The sequence below is a fragment of the Herpailurus yagouaroundi genome, unplaced genomic scaffold (genome assembly GCF_014898765.1).
Source record: "Herpailurus yagouaroundi ecotype Mexico unplaced genomic scaffold, PumYag 182, whole genome shotgun sequence".
Classification (NCBI taxonomy): domain Eukaryota; kingdom Metazoa; phylum Chordata; class Mammalia; order Carnivora; family Felidae; genus Herpailurus; species Herpailurus yagouaroundi.
In genome coordinates, this window is record NW_024412413.1 from 58,423,659 (window position 1) to 58,444,214 (window position 20,556).

The 20,556-nt window shown below is 50.0% G+C and overlaps 1 protein-coding gene across 1 annotated transcript; it reads left to right on the forward strand.

Moving 5' to 3' along the window:
* The first annotated feature begins 4,025 nt into the window (after positions 1-4,025).
* LOC121040082 (translation initiation factor IF-2-like) lies at positions 4,026-11,142 on the forward strand. The gene is made up of 3 exons (XM_040490430.1): positions 4,026-4,041; positions 4,302-4,870; positions 10,454-11,142. Exons 1-3 carry the CDS (start codon positions 4,026-4,028, stop codon positions 10,547-10,549), a joined length of 681 nt encoding a protein of 226 aa, XP_040346364.1. The 3' UTR covers positions 10,550-11,142.
* Positions 11,143-20,556: the final 9,414 nt, after the last annotated feature.

The window sequence follows — 20,556 nt, forward strand, 5'->3', positions numbered from 1 at the left end:
CCAGTCAAAGGCAAATTAGGCCGGCAAGACCTGGGGAGTCTAGAATCACAGGCACAAAGCAGCCAGTGAAAAATCCTGGAGGGAGCCGGTGCTGGAGGGTTGGAAGTTTGGAGCCCGGAGCAATCTGCATGTTTATAATAAAACTGACACTCAGGGCAGCGCTGAATAATTCAGTAGGCGCTGTGATCTCCTTACAGTGCGTGTCCCTGGGGTACAAAGGGAAGGGGCTGGCTCGCCCAGGCCTGCTGCCTTCGCCTGGCTCTCTGAAAGGGCGTGACAGATGGGCCAGTGCTGGCCACCACCCAGTCACGCTTTGCACGGTGATTGGTTTTCAAAGGAGGACAGGGTTTGTGAATGGAGCCAGCTTGTTGCTTGCTGCCTTCAAATGGACGCTGCTGGGTCGCGTGGCCAGCTTGGGCCCCCTTGTGAATGGGGCATCGCCAGTGGGTGGTGAACAAGCCAGAGGTGACTCCCCATTCCCTCCCCCTGTCACTGCCGAGGCTGAGGCGAGGGGAAGGGGGAAAAGTGCCCCTGACCCTTCTCTCTGCTGACAGGCTTAACCCTCCGTTAAACCATCCTCCTCTGTGCTAGCCCTGTTACCAGTTAGAATCAAATTTGGCTGCATAAACAAAAAAAACAAAAAAAAAAAAAAATTAAAACAAGATGGAAGTTTATTCTTCTCTCGCCTAAAGAAATCTGAAGATAATCAGCACAGACCTAGTTTGTGGGTTCCAAAACCATCAGAGACCCAGGCCTCTTTCATCTCGCTACTCTGCCATCCTTAGTCCTTACACGCCACTCCTGGCCCAACATGGCTGCTCACACTCCAGCATCATGTCCACATTCCAGCCATCAGGAAAAAAGATGGGAAGAAGGAGCCCGGGGAATATGCCAGCCATCTTTTGCAATTTCCCTGAAGCTGCCACACCAAAGCTCACGCTTAACAGACCATGACTTAGTTAGATGGTTACACCTAGGTGCAAGAGAGGCTGGGAAATGTATCGTTTGCTTTCTATGGCCATGTGTTTGTCGGCAGACTGTTCTCCACGGTTCTATTCCATTTCTTTATGTCTTAGAAGTGAAACACTGACTGTCCTTTGTTCCCGACTATCATTTCCAGGATAGTGAACACCCATAGAAGGTATATAGTGCCTTCCTCCAGAGCAAAGGACAGGCATGCTGCCCATTCTAAAAGATTTCATATCCCCAAGTTTGCCTTCCTCTCCTGAAATGCAACCCACGTGTGTCCAGGCATCACCTGGCCCTCTTTGCGAAGCCCTGTGGGAATTGAGGCTGACCCTGTTCTACTGCTATTGCTGTGAACAATAACATGTCCTCATCTCTGACCCAGGAGCCTCAGCTCCTGGGTCATATATATGTGGAGATATACATGTATGTATACACACACACACACACACACACACACACACACACACACACACCTGCCAGCAGCTATGACATGGGCCAATTTGTTAGCTTATAAATAGGATAAAATTGCAGATATTCATAATTTTTGACAGTCCCCAGCTAAGAATCAAGGTTTCTGCAGGGATGGTTACTAAAACTCTGCCACAAGTCCTTTCCTAGCTACTTGAACTGTCCACATAGGTGCTTGGTTTTGTTTTGTTTTTAAGTATTTATTTAAGTAATCTCTATACCCATTGTGGGGTTTGAACTCACAACCCCGAGACCAAGAGTCACATGCTGCTCTTTACTGAGCCAGCCAAGCACCCCCACAGTGGTGTTTTCAGATGCCTCTGGCCCTTCCACAACCAGAGGGAGCAGTCTTCAGGTGAACTTCAGCCACTTCCAGAATTCCAGCAGCTCCTGAAATGCCCAAAGACAGGGGAGCCACTGCACCTGCTAACCTCCTCAGCTCTGAGTGTTCACTCGGGGCCCCGTGGACCACCTGGTCCCATCTAGTCAGTGCCCAGATTAGGGGAGGGTGCTGAGGCCTCCTCTGGCTTCTGAATCCGGAATGACTCGGTTCCCCAAACCAAACCACTCCCCTTCTCATTCCCCACCCCATCTTCTCCAGACCCTCTCCTCCCCACTCCCCACTTCTCCACCAATGTCTCCCAAGCCAGTTCCCCCTGGAAATACAACCCTCACTTGCCTGTTCTGCAACTGCCTTCCTGCCCTAAGACCGTCCTCTGGGTGAGCAGGCCGGGGCCCAGCCACACCACGTGCGCAATACCCATCCTCGCCCCTTCTCAGGATGCTCATACGTGTGTAGAGAAAACAACTCTAGCTCACTCCACTTCCCCCTCAGTCTCTCTCCTCTTCATCCTCCAAATCAGAGCTCCAAAGTCACCCTATCTCCTCTTACCCGTGACCCCACTCCACTATCCAATCACCAGGCCCTGCCTCTGAGTTTCTCTGGTGTCTGTCCCCTCTGCCCCAACCCCATCGCCCTGTTTCAGACCCCATTACTTCTCGCCCCGGAGCCCAGGCTCCCCCATCGGCTGAACACAGTTTAAACTCCTTTGTGTGGAACCTAAGACCTGACCAGTCTACTTATCCGGCACCGTCTCCCTCACACCATCTCCCGCACGCCCCCAAGTCCCAGCCACACTGGGCCACCCTCCAGTTCCCCTAAATGCTCTGCTCTCAGATGTGCCTGCACTTTCACACCTGGTTTCCCTTCTGCTGGGAGAGCCCTCCTTCTCTCTTCTCCCTGCTCCCTTCCTGGGCACTTACCACTTCCTATCCATCTTTCAAGACCCAACTCAAGCATGACTTCAGGAGCGGTCCCAATGTTCCTCCACAGCCCAAACAAGCGGGCTCTGCCCCTTTGTGCTGCCACACAAGTGTGTACCCACATTATCTCTATTAAAGGCTGTCCCCTGATTATTCGTTCACATTACCTGCCTCTTCCTCCACACGGTAAGACCTTGGAGAGCAAGGATCAGAATTGTTCGTCTTTGTGACCCAAACAGGCTCAATAAATCCTCGCCAATTGAATAAGCAGGCTGTCCCTTACTTCACTCATCTCCACTCAATCCCAAGGCGAGCTCAATGGTGCGCTGTGAGCAAGTAACATCGCCCGAAATAGAAGTTGCTTCCCTGAGGATTTCAGGTTGGAGGATGATTCCAGAATGGAGTAAACAGAGAGTGAGGCAGGGGAGACGTGAATGGGGTTTGTCCCTTATGAAGATGAAGGAATGGGTGCCAGGTGATGAGGGGCACAGAGAAGAGTCAGGTCCCAAAGGAAATGCAGACCTGGGTCAGATCACCCGCAACGTCATATCCATCCCATTTCCAGTATAGGCATAGGGGGGGTACCAGGGCAGAGAGGGGAGACCCAGTGTCGGCCTCGGGGTCTGGATTCGTACCAGATGCTACCAGAACCAGTGAGCAGACCCAGGAGCGATCCCTTGATATCACTCTCAGGAGATCCAGGGCTCAAGGTGTTTCCCAGGCCCCCAGGACAGGAAGCTCAGTCTAGTGCCAGGGGCACCGCCTCCTGCGTCACTGCCAATGACAGAGACTTTACACAGTGAGAGCTGGATCACATATTAAAAGGCTTCCAGCCCTAAATGCAAGGAGATATCCCAGATCGGTCTCGGAACGGAAAAAAAGATACGAGTGGAAAAACAGGAAATCCAAATAAAGGGTGTCGTTTGGTTAATAGTATTGCACCAATGTTATTTCTCCATTTTGACAAATGTACCACAGTGACGTGACCTAAGATATTAACTTTGGGGGAAGCTGGGTGAGGAGTATGTGGAGACTCTATACTGTGTTTTCAACTCTTCTGTAAGTCTAAAATTATTCCAAATTAACTAAAAGAAAACACACAGAGCCTTTAAAACCTTTAGCTCAAGATTTAAAAGGCAGGAAGAGAAGGAAAGCGTAAGTTTAAAAGTAAGGTAAAAGCCGCAGTAAACAAATGGCCAAATCCCTGCCCTCCTGGAGTTTATATTTTAGTGGGTAGACAGCTTGATATTATCTAATCCCACTCCACCCTCCTGGCCCCAGCACTCAGCTCCTGAGTGGAGCAAGTGCGGCCAGTTCCCGGGCCCATGAGGGTGCAGGAAGGTCAGGAGACCTGAGGAGGCTCCAGCGAAGGTGCTCCCCGTTGGCCTGACTCCTTCTTGGCTCCTGACTAGACATGGAACTACATGCCTGGGCTTTCCAGTTCCTGAAATAAGGGAAAGAGTAAGAAATCAACTTTATCCCTCCAGAGATACGTTGAAGTTCACTAGGCATGAGAGTGTATTTCAAGTGCCTGTATTAATATGATTGCTGTAAATATTTACATTCCGGCCAAGAACTGGGTTAGGAGCTCTCTTCTGTAGTTACTACAAACCCTCCTCCTTCCGCCGTCAAAGAATCCTCAGAATCCTGGAGCAGAACATCGAAGCAAACTTTGCATGCTCACCCCGCGCGGGCCACCAGACCGGGCGGGCAGCGGGGACCGCCAGCTCCACGATCAAGGCCAGGGTCAGGCCCACTCCCCCACCGGGCGCTCGGGCAATCCGGCCACGGCCGCGGGGAGCTCGGCGCGTCACCCCGGCCTCGCCCCCCGCCCCGCGGCGGCCTCGGCTCCCAGGGCAGGGAATCGAGGCTGCGCTGCGCCGCGCTGCGTTCGCACCCGACCCGTGCGCTTGGGGTGCCGCCGGAGGAACCGAGGCCCGGGCCGCGCCCCTCCTGGCCCCGGCCCAGCCGCCCTCGGAGGGAAAGTTGTTGCTCAACCCTGAGGAATGCGGAGCCACAGCGGCGGCGGGAGGAAGCGGCGGGAGATTACGACGACAGCCGCCGGGGACCGCGCCGGGGCGGCGCGCGGCGAACTTCGCCCGAACATAAACAGCGGCCCAGGCCCGGGAAGCGGCGCCGCCCGAGGCTCCCGCGGACCCGCAGCCTGGAGGTGACAACCACGCGGGGAGGGGGGGGGGGAAGACGGCCCAAGCCAGCACCCCCCCGCCCGGCCGTTCGGGAATGCGGGGCAGAGGCAGGGCCCAAGGACCAGGCAAGAACCGCCCACCGAAAACTCCCAGGCGGCAGGGATTTTTGTCTTTTCTGTTCACGATTAATCTCCCACGCCAAAGAGTGCCTTGTGAACATAGTAGGCCCTCAACAAACGTTTCCGAAAAGAGCGGCCTAACCCCACCCCCACCCCTGGCCTCAGTTTCCTCCCAGGTACAAGGAAAGGTTTGATCTCCGAGGCCCCTGGCAACTCTGAAACTCTAGGATGCTGAGATTAAATCCCATGTGTACTGCTGTGGTTTTGCTTTTAGTTTTTCAGGGACATTTTTAGTGCTACCCTTTATGATGTGCCAGGAGTGAATTTGACACCAGATGGCTTTTTTTTTTTTTTTTTAAATAAGAAAGAAGACAAAGGGAGGGAGAAAAATATTTTCCAACTGGCAGTGCTGACAGCATTTTGGAAGAGAATCCAGGGAGGCAAAGAGGAGCTGTTTCAGCTTGATTTTTTCCTCCTCCGGCACACTCTGCCCCCCTGGCCTCCACCATAAATGGGGTAGATCATACTGGAGCTTTTTATAGACAGGCAAAGGGAACGTCATCACAGGAAACTCCACCCCGACTTGGGAGTTGCTTTGTCCTCCCTGGCTCTCAGGGAGGACTGGCCCCAGAGCCACGGGGTTATGGATTGCAGCTATAGGGAGGCTCTGACTAAAGGCGGACTCTGGTGTTAATTAGAAGAAGAGACAGACACCTGGCAAATCAAAAGTTAGCGCTCCCTGCCTGGGGAACGTGAGGGAAAAAATAGCCAAAATGGCAGTGTCTTTCCCGGAATTCCTCTTCTCTTGGATCCCAAAGCCCTCTCTTCGCGTTGCTCAGAATGGCCTCTAGCTCAGTTCTTAATGTTGTGGCAAGAAGGGAAATTCCTAGAATAAGCCAATTTGGCAGCGAGCACAATGGCGTCAAGTCGGGATGCTTCAGTCAGACTGCTGGGGTTCACATCTTGGCTGCATCACTTACTAGTTGTTTGACCAGGACAGGTGACTCTACCTCTCTGTAAAGTGGAATAAAGTCCTCACATTGTAGGGCTGTTGTGTGGATATAATCAGATAATACAAGAAAAATGCTAGTGGTCTGCCTCTTCGACATACCGATATGGTAAGCAGTCAACATTTTCCTTATTTGTTCAGCTACAGGACCCCAAAACTAGGACCTTGTGCCGGGTAAACCCACTGTGGCAATGTCAAGTCTAGGCAAAGGAGTCCTAGTCCAGCTGACTGGCCCTCCCTCCTCCTCCTTCACATCCCCAGGAGACTGGAGGAAGGCATCACAGAGTGATGTGTCGGGCTCTAACTTGATGAATTACTCTTAAAGGGGCCTGGGAGGTTCAGTAAGACACAGGCGACCCTTAGCCCTAGGGGAGAAGGGACCCGTGGGCCAGGAGAGGGCTGTTGGTGCTAGGTTGGGAGGTTGTGACCAATGCAGTGAGAATGGCTTGTAATGGCCACCCATGGTCTCTAACCCTGTGGGGTGTCCTTGGGTTTTTTTGCGGATAATTGTTTCAGATGCAGTACTCTTGAATCCTTGACCAGCAAGCTCCTTGAGGTCGGGTCTTATCTTTGTATCCACCCTACACAAACTCTGAGCAGAAGCCACACAAAAAGCCAACACTCTGGAGGTGCTTACTGATTTGGTTGAGCTGGTTTTTTATGGACCGAATGTTTGTGTCCCCACAAGATTCGTCTGTTGAGATCCTAACCCCCAAGGTGATGGTATCAGGAAGTTGGGCCTTTGGGAGAAGTGATGAGGCCATGAGGCCTCATGAATGGAATGGAATGCTCTTATAAAAGAGACCCCAGAGCTCTCTTGTTCCTTCTTCCATGTGAGGACACGGCCAGAAGACAGCCATCTATGAACCAGGAAGCAAGACCTCACGAGACACTGAAGCTGCCAGCACCTTGATCTTGGACTTCCCAGCCTGCAGAACTGTGAGAAATATATTTCTCACCTAGTCTGTGGCATTCTGTTATAGCAGCCCACATCAAGACATGTTAAAACAGGGGAACAGGTTGGAACTCCAGACTGGATGGGCAAGGGGAGACAGGAAGTAGCTGGGCACTCAGACACCAGAGGGTCATCTGCTGGCCCCAAGTGTCTTTCCTTCAACCCACAGGCTCTCCCTCCAAATACTCCATTCAAACTCTTCCAGCCTCTAGAAAGTCAATGACATTTAGCCTGTCCTGCCAGAGGGAGGTCTCCAGCTACTCTGTCACCCCTGGCCTGCCTGAGCCTCCAAGGCCAGCTTTGTTACCACCTCTTTCCCTTTCTGGAATGAGCACTGGACTCCCAGCCAGGACAGAGCCAACTTCTGCCCTGAGACATTTTGGGGGAATCTCCATGTTGTTATTCACATGGCTGGCTCATTCTCCCTTTGGGTCTCTCAGAGGGGACTTCCTTGACTACCGTCTATCAAAATTAACCACTCCCCTAAAATGACCTTCCATGATCTTACCCTGTTTATTTTGTTACTTGCACGCTCAATGTCTCCCCAACCCAGCCAGACTGAAAGTTCCAGGGAGGAGGGATCTTGTCTTCTGTCATCATTATATCTTCGCCCCCTTCACAGTGCCTGGTATACAGCAAGTGTCTACTTAATGAGTGGTGAGCTCCTCCCCGAGTTTTCCCCTTCTCGCTAGCATTTTCAGTCAGTTATTATCTATGAGGTAATTCTTGTGTCTCCAAAAGATGCATCAGCCTCCTTTATTTTGAAATCTTATTAATGCTACCCTTTCAGCCATCAGCTTATTTTCCCCTCCATCGCCCCACCAAACACCCACGGAAGATACTTGGCATTTATGTGATAGTTTCAACCTCTTGGTTGAAAGCAATAGAAAACCAACTAAATGTGGCTTAAACAATCAGCAAGTATATCATTTTTTTTTTAATTTTTTAAAATGTATATTTATTTTTGAGAGAGAGAGACACAGAACCTGAAGCAGACTCCAGACTCTGAGCTGTCAGCACAGAGCCCGACACGGGGCTCGAATCCACAAACCGTGAGATGGTGACCTGCGCTGAAGTCGGAGGCTTAATGGACTGAGCCACCCAGGCGCCCCAGTATATCATTTTTCAGAGGCAAAGAGGGTTAATTCCGCCTTCAATAAAGTCGAGGCTCCACTCAAACTTCCAGGCAGCTTGTGACTGTGTCAGGATCCCTGGCCTAGTGGGCTTCCCCCGTGTCTCATTGGCTAGAGTAGCCTCACATGTCTGGGCCTGAACCAGTTGCTGGCCAAGAGGCAGAAACACCCTGACTGGCTGCTTAGACTTATCAGCATTCCTCTCCTGTGGCCTGGATAGAGGACAGGTACTTTCAGGAATAAAATCAAAGCGTACCAGCACAGGACAAAAGGCAGGGAGTGCCTTCGCATCCATGAGCTGTCTGATAACCTTCCAATCAATTGTTTTCCTGCTTAAGTTAGCCAGCGTTAGTTTCTGCGGCCTGTAACCACAGAATTCTGGGGCAGCTGCAGATCTGGGGTTATGCAGTGAGGAGTGACAGGAGCAGCAAGCACGGCTAGGACAGCACATGTCCATGAGATGGAAGATGTGAAACAGCCCTAAAACCCGAGAAAACGTCTGGTGGGTTTTGAAAGCTAGGTCGTCAGAGCTCAGAGCCAGAGGCTGTATGTTTCAGGCGACCTCACTCTCACTGTACCCCGAGGCTCTGTGACCTGGGGAAGGTGCTTCAGTACCTTCAGTAGTTCAGTGAAGCACCCTCCCTTTTAAAGTGAGCACCCTCCCTTTTAAAAAACTTTTTTTTTTTAATGTTTATTTATTTTCAAGACAGGGAGAGAGACAGAGTGTAAAGCGGGGGAGAGCCAGGGAGAGAGAGGGAGACACAGAATCCGAAGCAGGCTCCAGACTCTGAGCTGTCAGCACAGAGCCCGACGCGGGGTGTCGAACTCACGAACCACGAGATCATGACCTGAGCCAAAGTCGGACGCTCAACCGACTGAGCCACCCAGGCGCCCTGACCACCCTCCCTTTTTAAAATTCTATCCTTCCTTGGTGTGCAGGGGGCCATGCATCTAGATGACCGGCCTCTCCCACCCGTTGCCTTCCCCTCAGAAGACGAGCGAGTGCACTGCCCTTTCCCCCACCTCCTCTTTCACTCTCTGCGCAGACATGGCAGACAGACATGCTGCTCTGTGTTTCTGTTCTTGAGCAGCAATCCCCCCTCTGGACATAAGACTCCTTCATCACTCAGACCTGCCCCACCCTCCAATCTGAGAGTCAGACCTTCCTGCTGGGACCTTAAAACTCCTTCCCTTCCTCCTGTCCATTCCCTCCTCCCACCGTCCCCACCACTGAGCCTGCTTTGAAGAACTTGGTCCAGTTCCTGGCACACAACCAACATCTGACTAGTGGTTGTCCATCTCGTCTTATCCTCTTCTGCCTCACGGTGAATAGTCTGCCTCAAAGCCAGCCCCTTTGCTGCCCCTTTATCTGCTTCTAGAATGTCCCCCACCCTTCTCACTCTCTTCTTCTGAGCTGAGGCTTACTCCCCACTGCTCACTACCTCCATCCTTGTTCCATGCTGTTCTCACCACTGATTCTCACTGTCTTACCTCAGCTAGACCTCCCTGGGGCCCAGTAATCCTTGTCATCTCTGGGAGGTTTCCAGTCAAGTTCCTGAAGCAGCTCTCCTAAGCTCCTGAACCTCCCCTCCTCTCCCTGCTCGCCCTTCTACAAATAACCCACACCCTCTTTGTCAGCAGGAGCAAGAGTGTTGGGCACAGACATCACTATTATCTACCTCAAGAAGACACTCAGACTTCTGGTCACAAGATGGCGGAGTAAAGCTCTTTCCATCACCTTTTTCCTTCAAAAATCACCCCCTGGGGCACCTGGGTGGCTCAGTTGATTAAGCCTCCAACTTCAGCTCAGGTCATGATCTCACGGTTCATGGGTTCGAGCCCTGCGTCAGGCTCTGTGCTGACAGCTCAGAGCCTGGAGCCTGCTTCAGATTCAGTGTTTCCTTCTCTCTGTGCCCCTCCCCTGCTGGCTCTCTCTCTCTCCTCTCTCTCTCTCTCTCTCTCTCTCTCTCTCTCTCAAAAATAAACATTTAAAAAAAGTTTTAAGTCTTAAAAAAAAAATCACCCCCCCCCCAAATGACAAGGAGAATAAGAAATAGAAATCCAAACTCCATCTTTAACTAAACTAGGAGACATTTAAAATCCTGGACCACATCATATGAAAACAGTAAGTAGATGGGAAAGTGACAAATGACTAAGAAAGGCAGGCCCAAAACATCCAGAGTCATATACCTATAAGAAGCAAGCCAACTCTTCCCCCAGAACCCTAGAGAAGCTCGGGAATTGGAAGTTGCAGGTAAACTAGACGACAGGGGTCCAAAACCTGGGGGCCTGTTCCAAGATCTATTTAAAGAGCAATTCGATAGTCAGGGAAGTCAGCTGTACCCAACACAACCAAATGACTTATTGTGTCCCCTTCCCCACTCACGCAGGAAACAGGAAGATGGATCCTGGAGATACTGAACTTTCCTGGAGGAGGAGGTGGAGAAGGAGTGGGAACAAACACTGAGCGAAAGTCAGCATTCTGAATTGTGTTCCTCAGCCTGCTCGCCACATGCCGCTCCCCACTTCCAATGCTACACCCAGCTCTAGGACTCTGGGCAGGTGGTGGGCTTCCAGCTGGAGACTAGACTCAAGGACCTTTCCAGAAAAAAACAAGCTTGCGCCATCGATACTGACCTTTGGGGCTCCCCAGTAAAAGAGTCCAGCCAGCCACCTGCCCTGTGGGCCCTACCGTAGCCCTATGGTATGGGGCCCTACTGTAAGCCCACACAGAGCACTTCCAGATCCATCCAGTGCCTCCTTCTCAAATACGAAAGGACGGCCGAGGCAGACCAGACATCTGTGGAAAGGCTCCAGTGAGATACAAATCAAAACAGCAGAAAATGGGAAATCAGAGGAAACTGAGACAATATAGAGAGAAGAACAAATTAATATTCTCGGAGAGAGGGTACTGCACGTATCGAGAGAACCAAGAACAGGAAACCACGCAAAAAAGAAAAGAAGAGAAAAACCAGGGAACATGAAAGCACTCTTGAGAATTAAAAGAAAAGAAAAGGGTTCGTGACAACATACTTAGTAAATGGATTGGAATATAGCATGGAGGAAATCTCCCAGAAAATAGAAAAAAGAGATGGCCAATAAGAGAGAAATAATAAGAAAATCAGAGGATCAATCCAAGAGGTCCAGTATCCAAATGGCAGGAGTTACAGACATTCCAAAGAAATAATAAAGAAATTCCCAGAACTAAAAGGCCTACCCTGTTAAAACAGAGGTTCTTAAACTTTAATATGCACAAAAATACCTGGAGGGATTGTTAAAACCCAGATTATATATATCACATATCATATATAAATATATATTAATATATGATACTAATATAAAATATATAAACTATTCAGCCAATTCAACACCTAGAGAAGGAAATCTTGCCATTTGTGACAACAGGGATGCACTCTGAGAGCATTATGCTAAGTAAAATAAGTCAGACAGAGAAAGACACATACTGTATGATCTCACTTAGATGTGGAATCTAAACAACAAACAAAACACCAAGCTCAGAGACACAGAGAACAGACTGGTGGTTGCCAGAGGCAGGGGGTGGAGGTGAACAAAGTGGGGAAAGGGAGTCAAGAGAGACAAACTTCCATTTGTAAAATAAATAAGTTGCAGGGACACAATGTGCAGCATGGTGACTACAGTTAATAATACTGTATTATATATTCGAAAGCTGCTAAGAGAGTAGATCTTAAGAGTTCACATCATAAGAGGAAAATGTGTAACTATGTAAGGTGGCAAATGTTAACTAGACGTATTGGGGTGATCATTTCGCAGCATATACAAATATCAGATCATTACGTTGTACGCCTGAAACTAATACAATGTTCTATGTCGGTCATCTCTCAATAAAACAACAACAGCACAGATTGCTGGGACCTAACCAGAGTTTCTATTCACTAGATGGGGGATGGGGCTCACAAGGTGCATAGCTAACATGTTCCCTCCCACGTGTGGTATTGATGCTGCTGGTCTGGGGACCACACTTTGAAAACCACTGTTCCATTAAAAAGGCCTATCAAGTGCCATGAAACATGACCCATGTCAATACATCACGATGTTTTCGTTTTTGTTTTTAAGTTTGTTTGTTTATTTGGAGGGAGACAGAAACAGTGTGAGTGGGAGAGGGGCAGAAAAAGAGAGAGAGAGGAAGAGAGAGAATCCCAAGCAGGCTACTCCTGCCAGCACAGAGCCCGAAGTGGGGCCTGAACCCACGAAACCATGAAATCATGACCTGAGCGGAAACCAAGAGCCGGAGGCTTAACCAACTAAGCCACCCAGGTGCCCCTGTGATGTTTTAATGTATCAGGGATAAAAGAGAAAATCTGAGAAGGCAGGGTGGGGGAGGGAGATGAATTCAAAGTCTCAGGAATCAAAATAACCTGAGTCTTCTCAAATGCAACATTTTACTGATTTATTTTTTTAATTCTTTTTCAACTGCAACATTTAGAAACTGCAAGACAAAGGAGCCAGGCCTTCAAAATTCTGATGGAAAACGATTTTCAACCTAAAATTCTATACCCAGCCAAAAATATTAATCAAAAGTGAGGGTGAGTAAAACCATTTGACGTATGCAAAAGGCTCTAAAATGTTATACCTCCCAGGCACTCTCTCAAGAAGCTACTGGAATATCTGGAAGATGTGTTTCATCCAAACAAGGAAGTAAACAGAGAAAGACATTGAGTCCCTGAAAGAGGAAAAGGGCAAAGGGAAGTCCGAGGGTGACAGATGTGCCACAGACCTGGAGAGCAATGCATCCAGAGAGAAGCAGAAGGATGGCGTGCCCCAGGACAAATGTCTCCAAGGAAAAACAAAACAGAACCGGTAAGATTATATGACAGCCTTGGCCATATGCAAAATTGTACTGAGAAGGCGTTTCACAGAACTGTTGAAGGGTGTGGGAAGACAGAGCCAGAGATTCAAAGAAAACCACGCGAAGAAAAAAATGAGGCAATTAACTCCAGGAAAAACAAAAAAGTTGTACAAGAAAGGAAATGTAAACACAGCATACAACAAAAAGTGATATTAGAAGAGGAAATGTAACCAGAATACTTGCCTCAAAAGTAAATAATATCTACAAACTCAATAATGAAATCACTGAACATGGATTTGACCATAAATGATGATATAAACATAAAGGGGGTGGGGTGGGAGTAGGGGAAGAGGAGACTTTAAGAGAATCAAAATCCTCATCTACCAAAACAAGAAGTCAACAAATTAGATAGATGAATCCAGAATGGCAGTGCTTATATTATTTAGAAATAAGGAAGGAAATACCAGAAGAAACAGCTAAAACAGTTGACAGTGGTTGCCCCTAGGCGTAGGATAAAAATTGGGAAAAAGGCCAGGGGACTTCTGTTTTCATTACAGCCCTTTAGAACTATTTGATTTTTGAAGCTATGTGTACGTACTATCTTGATAAAAATAAATATTGATTTCAGAAAGCAACTATAAAAGGAGGGCGTCACATCCTCCCGTACAGTATTCCTGCAGCACCCCGTGTGGACTCCAAGGACCATCTTCGCGGGTGGCATTATTTACCAGCTCAGCCCTCCTCCTCTCCCAGATGCAATCTCTCCATCTCCTCCTGTTCTGTCAGCCATCACCCAAGTGGCTGGCTGTATGCCAACCCTACTTAACTGGCAATTTCCAGAATGTGCCTCTGGGACTTTGCATGCGCTGTGCCTTCTACCTGGAAGGCTATTCTTTCCTTCCCTACTCTCAGCCCAACAGATTAAAGATGGTTTATACTTCAGGCCTCGGTTTAGATAACACTTTCTCTTTAGGGAGCCTCCTCCCCCACCTAATCTGGGTGAAGTGCTCCTCTTCTACACAACCCTGCTCCTGCGATGCTCTCAGCTCCAGAGAATGCCCCTCTCTCGCCTGCCTTTCCCACTGGACTGTAAGCTCTATGGGGACAGGAATCCTGTCTTACTCACAGTAGCGCCAGGACGGATTGCTGATTATGCAAGTCAATGATTTTGCAAATGATTGAATACATGACTCACATTTAGTAAGGGCTCAGTAAATAGTCGAATGAGTGAATTAAGGATTCAAAAAATGCAGCCCTCTCCCTCCACCCAAAATATGCCTCCCTTCTGCCATGTCCACTCTACCATCTACTCTCCTTCCTACAAGGTCATATGTCTCCAGCAGGTTGGCTGTGGCCAGCGCCTCACCTTCCAATCCACTCACTCCCCTCTCAACCTCAAAAGAAGCCAAGGTGCCTTGGTGTGACCAGGGTCAGCTCCAGTACAGGGCTTTCTATCTGAGTTGGCACGAGAATGGAGTGAACAGTTTAGGGACTATCTGCCCAGCCCATAAGGAAAGCCATCCCCTCTTAGTTTCCCTGTCCCGGAACCAAAGGACAGCTCTCAGAGATCTGGAACCCAGGCTAACCAGAGGGAACATGGTGAGCTCTTGACTTCGGCCTGCCTAACAAGGATAGAGAGTGCCCTAAACTCAGCGACTGGCTCGACCCAGCCTTCCTGCCTCCCTGTCCACTTTGCAGGCCAAGAGCTGAGACTCTAGCCCTTTGAGCTGGCTTCCCTTGGCGACTGCCTGCTAGTGTCTTCCAGTAGTAAAGGTATGCGGCCAATGCCTGGGGTGCAGGGAGGGCTGGAGGTAAGAAACCTGAGTGCTCAGTGTGGCCCAGACACACAGTACACGCTGGAGGGTAAAAACCCGCCGTGCATCACTCACCGGGCTCTAGAAGCCAAAGCAAATCTGGCCTACGCTAGGTCCAGGGAGAAGGGAACAGAATCCGCAGCACTGGAAAGCCTCTAGGTCGCCGGGTTAGGGGCGTCCTGCCGCCCCACCCCCACTGCGCCACGTGACCTCAAAGGGCCGCCCGGGGTTTGGAATGTGGCGACCCTAGCTGTGCCCCCAGAGGGGCCGGCCGAAGGGCGGTGGAGGGAGAGGCGGTCTCCGGGCCGGAACGAGTGGAGGGGTGGGGGTGGGGCGCAGGAGGGGCCCCTTCTTTCCTTTCCCCACCGCGCCAGGCGGGCCTGGGGCGGGGGGGGGGGGGGGGGGGCCGAGTCGGGGGAGCAGCGAGGGAAGGAGGAGGTTTGGCTTCGTCTAGGGAACCTGTAAATGCGGGCCGAGAAACTCGATCTGCTTCAGTCCCTTCCCTATTTAGGAGGTCTGGAGCCAGGCGATCCGTGGCTGCTGGGGGCGCAGGTCACGTGGCCACCTAGGACTGAGTGATGGGGAAGGATGGGGGGAGGCTGTGCTCGGGAGGAACCTGGATTGAAGGAGGCGGGTGTCCAGGCTTGGCCGGCCCGCCCCCACCCCAAAGAGTACCATTTGTCTTTATTTTACACTCTTGCACACTGACCGTGGGGTGGGGAGGCCTAGGGTCTTCCCTGCGGCAGGCCCGCCCACCCAACGAGCCCTTTTCCACTGCCTGGGCCAGGTGTGTCTGTCAGTCTTCACCAAGCCTCCAGTTTCCAAAGCCCGGGGCAAATAGGACTCCGAAGTCCTAGGCTCTTGTGCCTGTGCTGGCGGTTAGGCTCCTGGGCTCCACTCCGGGTCCGGGACTCCCACTTCCTGGGTGGTAGAGAAAGCGCCTAGGAGGCTGGCACCCTGCCTCCCCGCCTTCCTGGCTCAGTGCCCCAGGAGATAAGCAGTGCCCAAGGAGGAAGATGCCTACTGGCACTGGTTTGCCACCTAGCTTACTGTGGGCCAGGCTCAGTGAGAGTCATTAGGAGTGTAGAGGGAAAAAAAAAAGACAGTACCTGCCCTCAAGGAACTTATACTGGAGGGGATGGGGGTGGGGGTGGGGGGACAATCCAGGATACCAGAATGGAAATATAGGAGCACAGAGAAGCATCTAGGACAGAACTGGGAGGATTTGGGGAAGCAAGGCATCCAGGCAGAGAGAACTACCCATGCAAAGGTATGGGGCAAAAGGTGTCACAAGTGTTTAGTTCCTCCGGACACAAGCACGGGTGGGTGTGTGGAAGGTGTAGGAGATGGAGTAGGAAAGCCACCAGGAGCCAGATCTTGAAGACCATTTGGAAGTGGCTTGTAGACAGGATAAGATTTGCATCTTCTAGCAGTGCTAGTGTTCAAATTTGGAACCGAGAGAGTTTGATTAGGAGCCTGTTGTCGGCCACGCTTGAGGTACCAGCAGGGAATGTAAGGAAGGCCTGGGGGGCCTGGTGGCTCAGTCGGTTAAGTGTCGAACTTCATTCAGCTCAGGTCATGATCTTATAGTCGGCGGGCTGAAGCCCCGTGTTGGGCTCTGTGCTGACAGCTCAGAACCTGGAGCCTGCTTTGGATTCTGTCTCTCCCTCTCTCTCTGTCAAAAATAAATAAACGTTAAAAAAAAAAACTTTTTTGGAGAGCCTGGGTGGCTCAGTCGGTTGAGCATCTGACTTCAGCTCAGGTCATGATCTCGCGGTCCATGGGTTCGAGCCCCACATCGGGCTCTGTGCAGACAGCTCAGAGCCCGGAGCCTGCTTTAGATTCTGTCTCCCTCTCTCTCTGCCCCTCCCCTGCTCATGCTCTGTCTCTGTCTCAAGAATAAATAAAAGCATTAAAAAAAATTAAAAAAAAACTTTTTTAATGTTTATTTATTATTGAGAGACAGAGAGAGGCAGAACATGAGCATGGGAGGGGCAGAGAGAGGGGGAGACGCAGAATCCAAAGCAGGCTCCAGGCTCTGAACTGTCAGTACAGAGCCCAATGCGGGGCTCGAACTCACAAAGTGTGAGATCATGACTTGAGCCGAAGGCTCGAACTCACAAAGTGTGAGATCATGACTTGAGCCGAAGTCGGACACTCAACCAACTGAGCCACCCAGGCACCCTAAAAAAAATTTTTAAACGAATCCTGACAAATACTTGGGAAGGGAAGAGTCACTGGTCCTCAGGACTGATTGGCGGGGACATGAATCGGGAGGAAGAGGCATGGGTGACGTCAGGTTTCTAGCTCAGGGAACTGGGCAGATGCAGAAGGAACAGTTCTGGAGGAAAGGTGGATGATGGTGAGAGTAATATTAAGCACTTCTAGTGTTTCAGGCACTAACACTTCACATATTATCTCATTTAATTTTCACAATGACCTATGAAGTAGGTACTACTGTTAGCCGCATTTTAATACGAGGAAGGTAGTCAAAAGTTTAAGTAACTAGGTGGTAGGGTTGGGATGTGAGCATGCCTGCACCTTGCAGAATTCATCTTCCCAAATCTGAAGCCCCAGTGAGGGGTCCCAGGTTACTTTGCAGAGAAGCTATGCCCACTACCATTAGCTCCTCCCCCGCCCCCAGTACCTGGTACCCCCACCAACTGTTCAGTCACGGTAACTGGTTCTCCTTCCTTCATCCCAACCCACCCCACGTCCCCCTCAGGACTTTGCCCTGAGCAGCCAGGAAAGGACTAAACAAGCCTTGCAACTGACCAGAGGGCACAGGGCTCTCAAACTCTGGTGCCGAGACCCCACCTTCCTAGTTACAACACAAAACGGAACTGAGACTCTGCGGGAACAGAGAAAACAAGAAAATGGATGTGTTCCGTTTGTAATAAAAATAAACATTTTTTTTCAATGGAACATTTCGGTGACATCAGAAGGTCATGAAAGGTCTTCCTTGGCCCAAGCCTGTGTTTATTTTCTGTGGTGAAGGGGGCAGGGTTCTGAAGCAGCAGGCATCTCCCTGAGAGTGGGCCCCTCCAGCTCTGTTTCCCTTTCCCAAACCTTGGCTCAGGAACACCCAGTCCAGGCCACCAGACAGGGACGGACAGGGACAGCCGCTCCTTGGAGCCCCACCCTCACCACGCCACTGTTCTGGCACTTGCTGGTGGTTGGGGGTGGGGGTGCTTCTGTTTTCACACTGCCTCTCACCAGCCCTCCCGGTGAGGTATAGGGATGGGACAGGTAGGTGAGCTTTCTCTTGGGAGAGGCGTGAGGCCCAGAGAGCCCTGGCTTCAACCCTCAACCTTGAACCTAGTTAAACAACCTACCCAAAGTCACATAGTCAGCAACTGGCCTAGAGGCAAGAGGTTATTGAAGAGGCTGTTTTAGGCAGAAGTGGGAATGTCCACTTACCCCTCACTTCCCCCACCCCCTTAACAGAGAGCTTTCTGGAGTGGAGACCTATACTCTGGGGGCAGATCAACAAGAGTCCCATGGCCTATCCGTGTTTGGGGTTCCAGGCTCCAGTAAAGCTGGCACTGGCTTTTAGTTTCTGGAGGCACAAAGGTTCCCAGCAGGCCTCTAGGAGACCTTCCCTCATCTATCCCTTCCCCCTCCTCTGACTTCTATTTGCACCCTTGTGCCTCTCTCTAGTCTTGGAAGGGTTTCTGTTTTCTTATATATAAACTTTTCCTTGACCTCATAACAATGGCTACCTGAGCACCATATCCTCTGCATCTATTAGGGACAGTTCAACAGTACACAGAGAAGGCATCTACAACGGACAGAAAATGACAGCAGTGTTGTGCCAACCAAAAGTCACAACCTGGTAGTGGGTCATGAAATCAAATTAGTGGGTCACGGACAGCACCTTAAAAACATGAAATAGAATACAATAGAAAACATCACAGTGCACATACACAGCACGGGCAAATACTGTCCTGTGAAAATTGTTTTAGTTATCTTGCAGTATAAAATGTGCTTCTTGCCGTGGGTCTCTGAACCCCCATCCAAAAGAACACGGGTTAAGACATAGAGTAAAGACTCATACAGCAAACACATAAGGCTGCCTGCTCTGTGGCAGGTACTATGGTAGGTACAAGAGACACACTAATAAATAATACATTATTCATTAGTCTCAATTAATCTCAATCCATCTTCTGGTTGGGAAGCCAATAAGCAAACTGCCAGTTGCAAGACAAAATGTTAAGTGCTCGGAGTATGTAGGAAGCTGTAAAACCCTGATGTGAGAGTGGGTATCTGGGAGGACTTCCCAGAGGAGGTGATATAATTAGAGTTCTTAGCAAAAAAAGACAGTGACTAGGTTCTAGTATTTCCTCCATTCTACACATAGGAAATTATAAAAAAAGAAAAAAGAAAAAAAGTTTAGAGTTGCCTCCTCCTACTAAGCTTGTGAAAGACCTTGGGTAAGTCAATTAACCTTTCCAGACCCTGTTTCCTCCTCTACAACATGGGCATAAAACTGCTCTGTCAACCTCAAAGACATGAGAGATTAAAAGAGGCAGTGTCTGTGTAAGTACTTTATAAACTATAAATGAGGGAGGGATTGTCTCTACCGATGAGCAAATTGAAGTCTAGAGAGATGTAGTGTCCTGTCCACCACTACAGAGGTGGGGGTAGCAGGTCCCTCTGAATCCTCAATTCTCCCCTCCTCCCTGCACTCTCCCTCCTCCCATCAACCGAACTAACTTGCAAAGGTGTAGGGGGCAGGGCCCAAAAAGGCCCCATCATAACCTAACTAATGAAGATTTACCTTCGAGAATCCTATTGGTTTAGTGATCTTTTAATAATGATGGGAGATAAATACACAAGAACGCCTCCCTTTCCCCTTCCGTTAACAAATTAAGATCTACCCAAACTCAGTTTTTAAAGTTACATAAGCATCATTCAGATCTTCTGTAACAGCTCTCATTTTGGAAAAACAGCATTTCCATTAAAATAGTGTTATATAAAAAGGTTTTGTCAATGTGTGTGTAGGAACAGAAGAAACAGGCCCACACAAGCACTATTAAGGCACACAGGCTGATACACATCACAACCACACCTGTCCTCATGAAGGAGGGACTGTGGGGGTCAGGTATTTGATGGTACCTGGAGAGTTCAGATATGACCTACTTGTCCTCCACCTCCTAGTGAGACCTGGTGTAAGTTGGGCAATGGGAACTGCAGAGGGAAGGCCATCAGCTGCTCCCAGCTGCCAGAGACCAGAGAAGTCCTTACCTTCTGGAAGCCCCTTCCTTGGTCGGTGAGTTCCATTAAATCAGGTACTATTAGGGTTCTAATAGCTCATAAGTCACCCAGTGCAATCTCACCCTGCATCACTCCTGCCAGTGTTGAATGGTTCCCTTCCTCCCAAGGCAGCCCACATCACCTGTAGACAGATGTAGCTCACTGGGAAGGATCTAATATGGAGTTAAAACTTGCCCTTCTGGAGCCTCTTGGGAACAAGTGTGTGTGTGTGTGTGTGTGTGTGTGTGTGTGTGTGTGTGTCCCTCACCTACAGCCTTGAAAGTCCAGGAGCCATAGCCAAGGGAGGGTGTCTGAGGCCTAAGAGCAAAGAGGGAGGGCAGCATTGAGGTCACTGAGCAAAAGCTCTTCCCTTAGAGACCTCTATCCATCTAAACTGAGGCTGGGACTACCGGGTTGGGGAGGGGGTGGGGGGAGGAGAGTAAGCCCTGAATGGGAATGAGTGATGGGCTTTGAGCAAAGCCCTGCAACTCATGTCTCATTTGAAGTGGGGGGGGGGGGGGGGCGCGCCCCCCCCGAGAACAGCTCCTGTTCTTATTTTGGGGGCCCGGGCCCCCCCCCCCCCCCCCCCCCCCCC

Coding starts and splice junctions, on each gene's coding strand:
- LOC121040082 (XM_040490430.1), top strand. Junction 4,871..10,453: donor CGCGGACCCGCAGCCTGGAG/GTGACAACCACG, acceptor CCACTCACGCAG/GAAACAGGAAGATGGATCCT.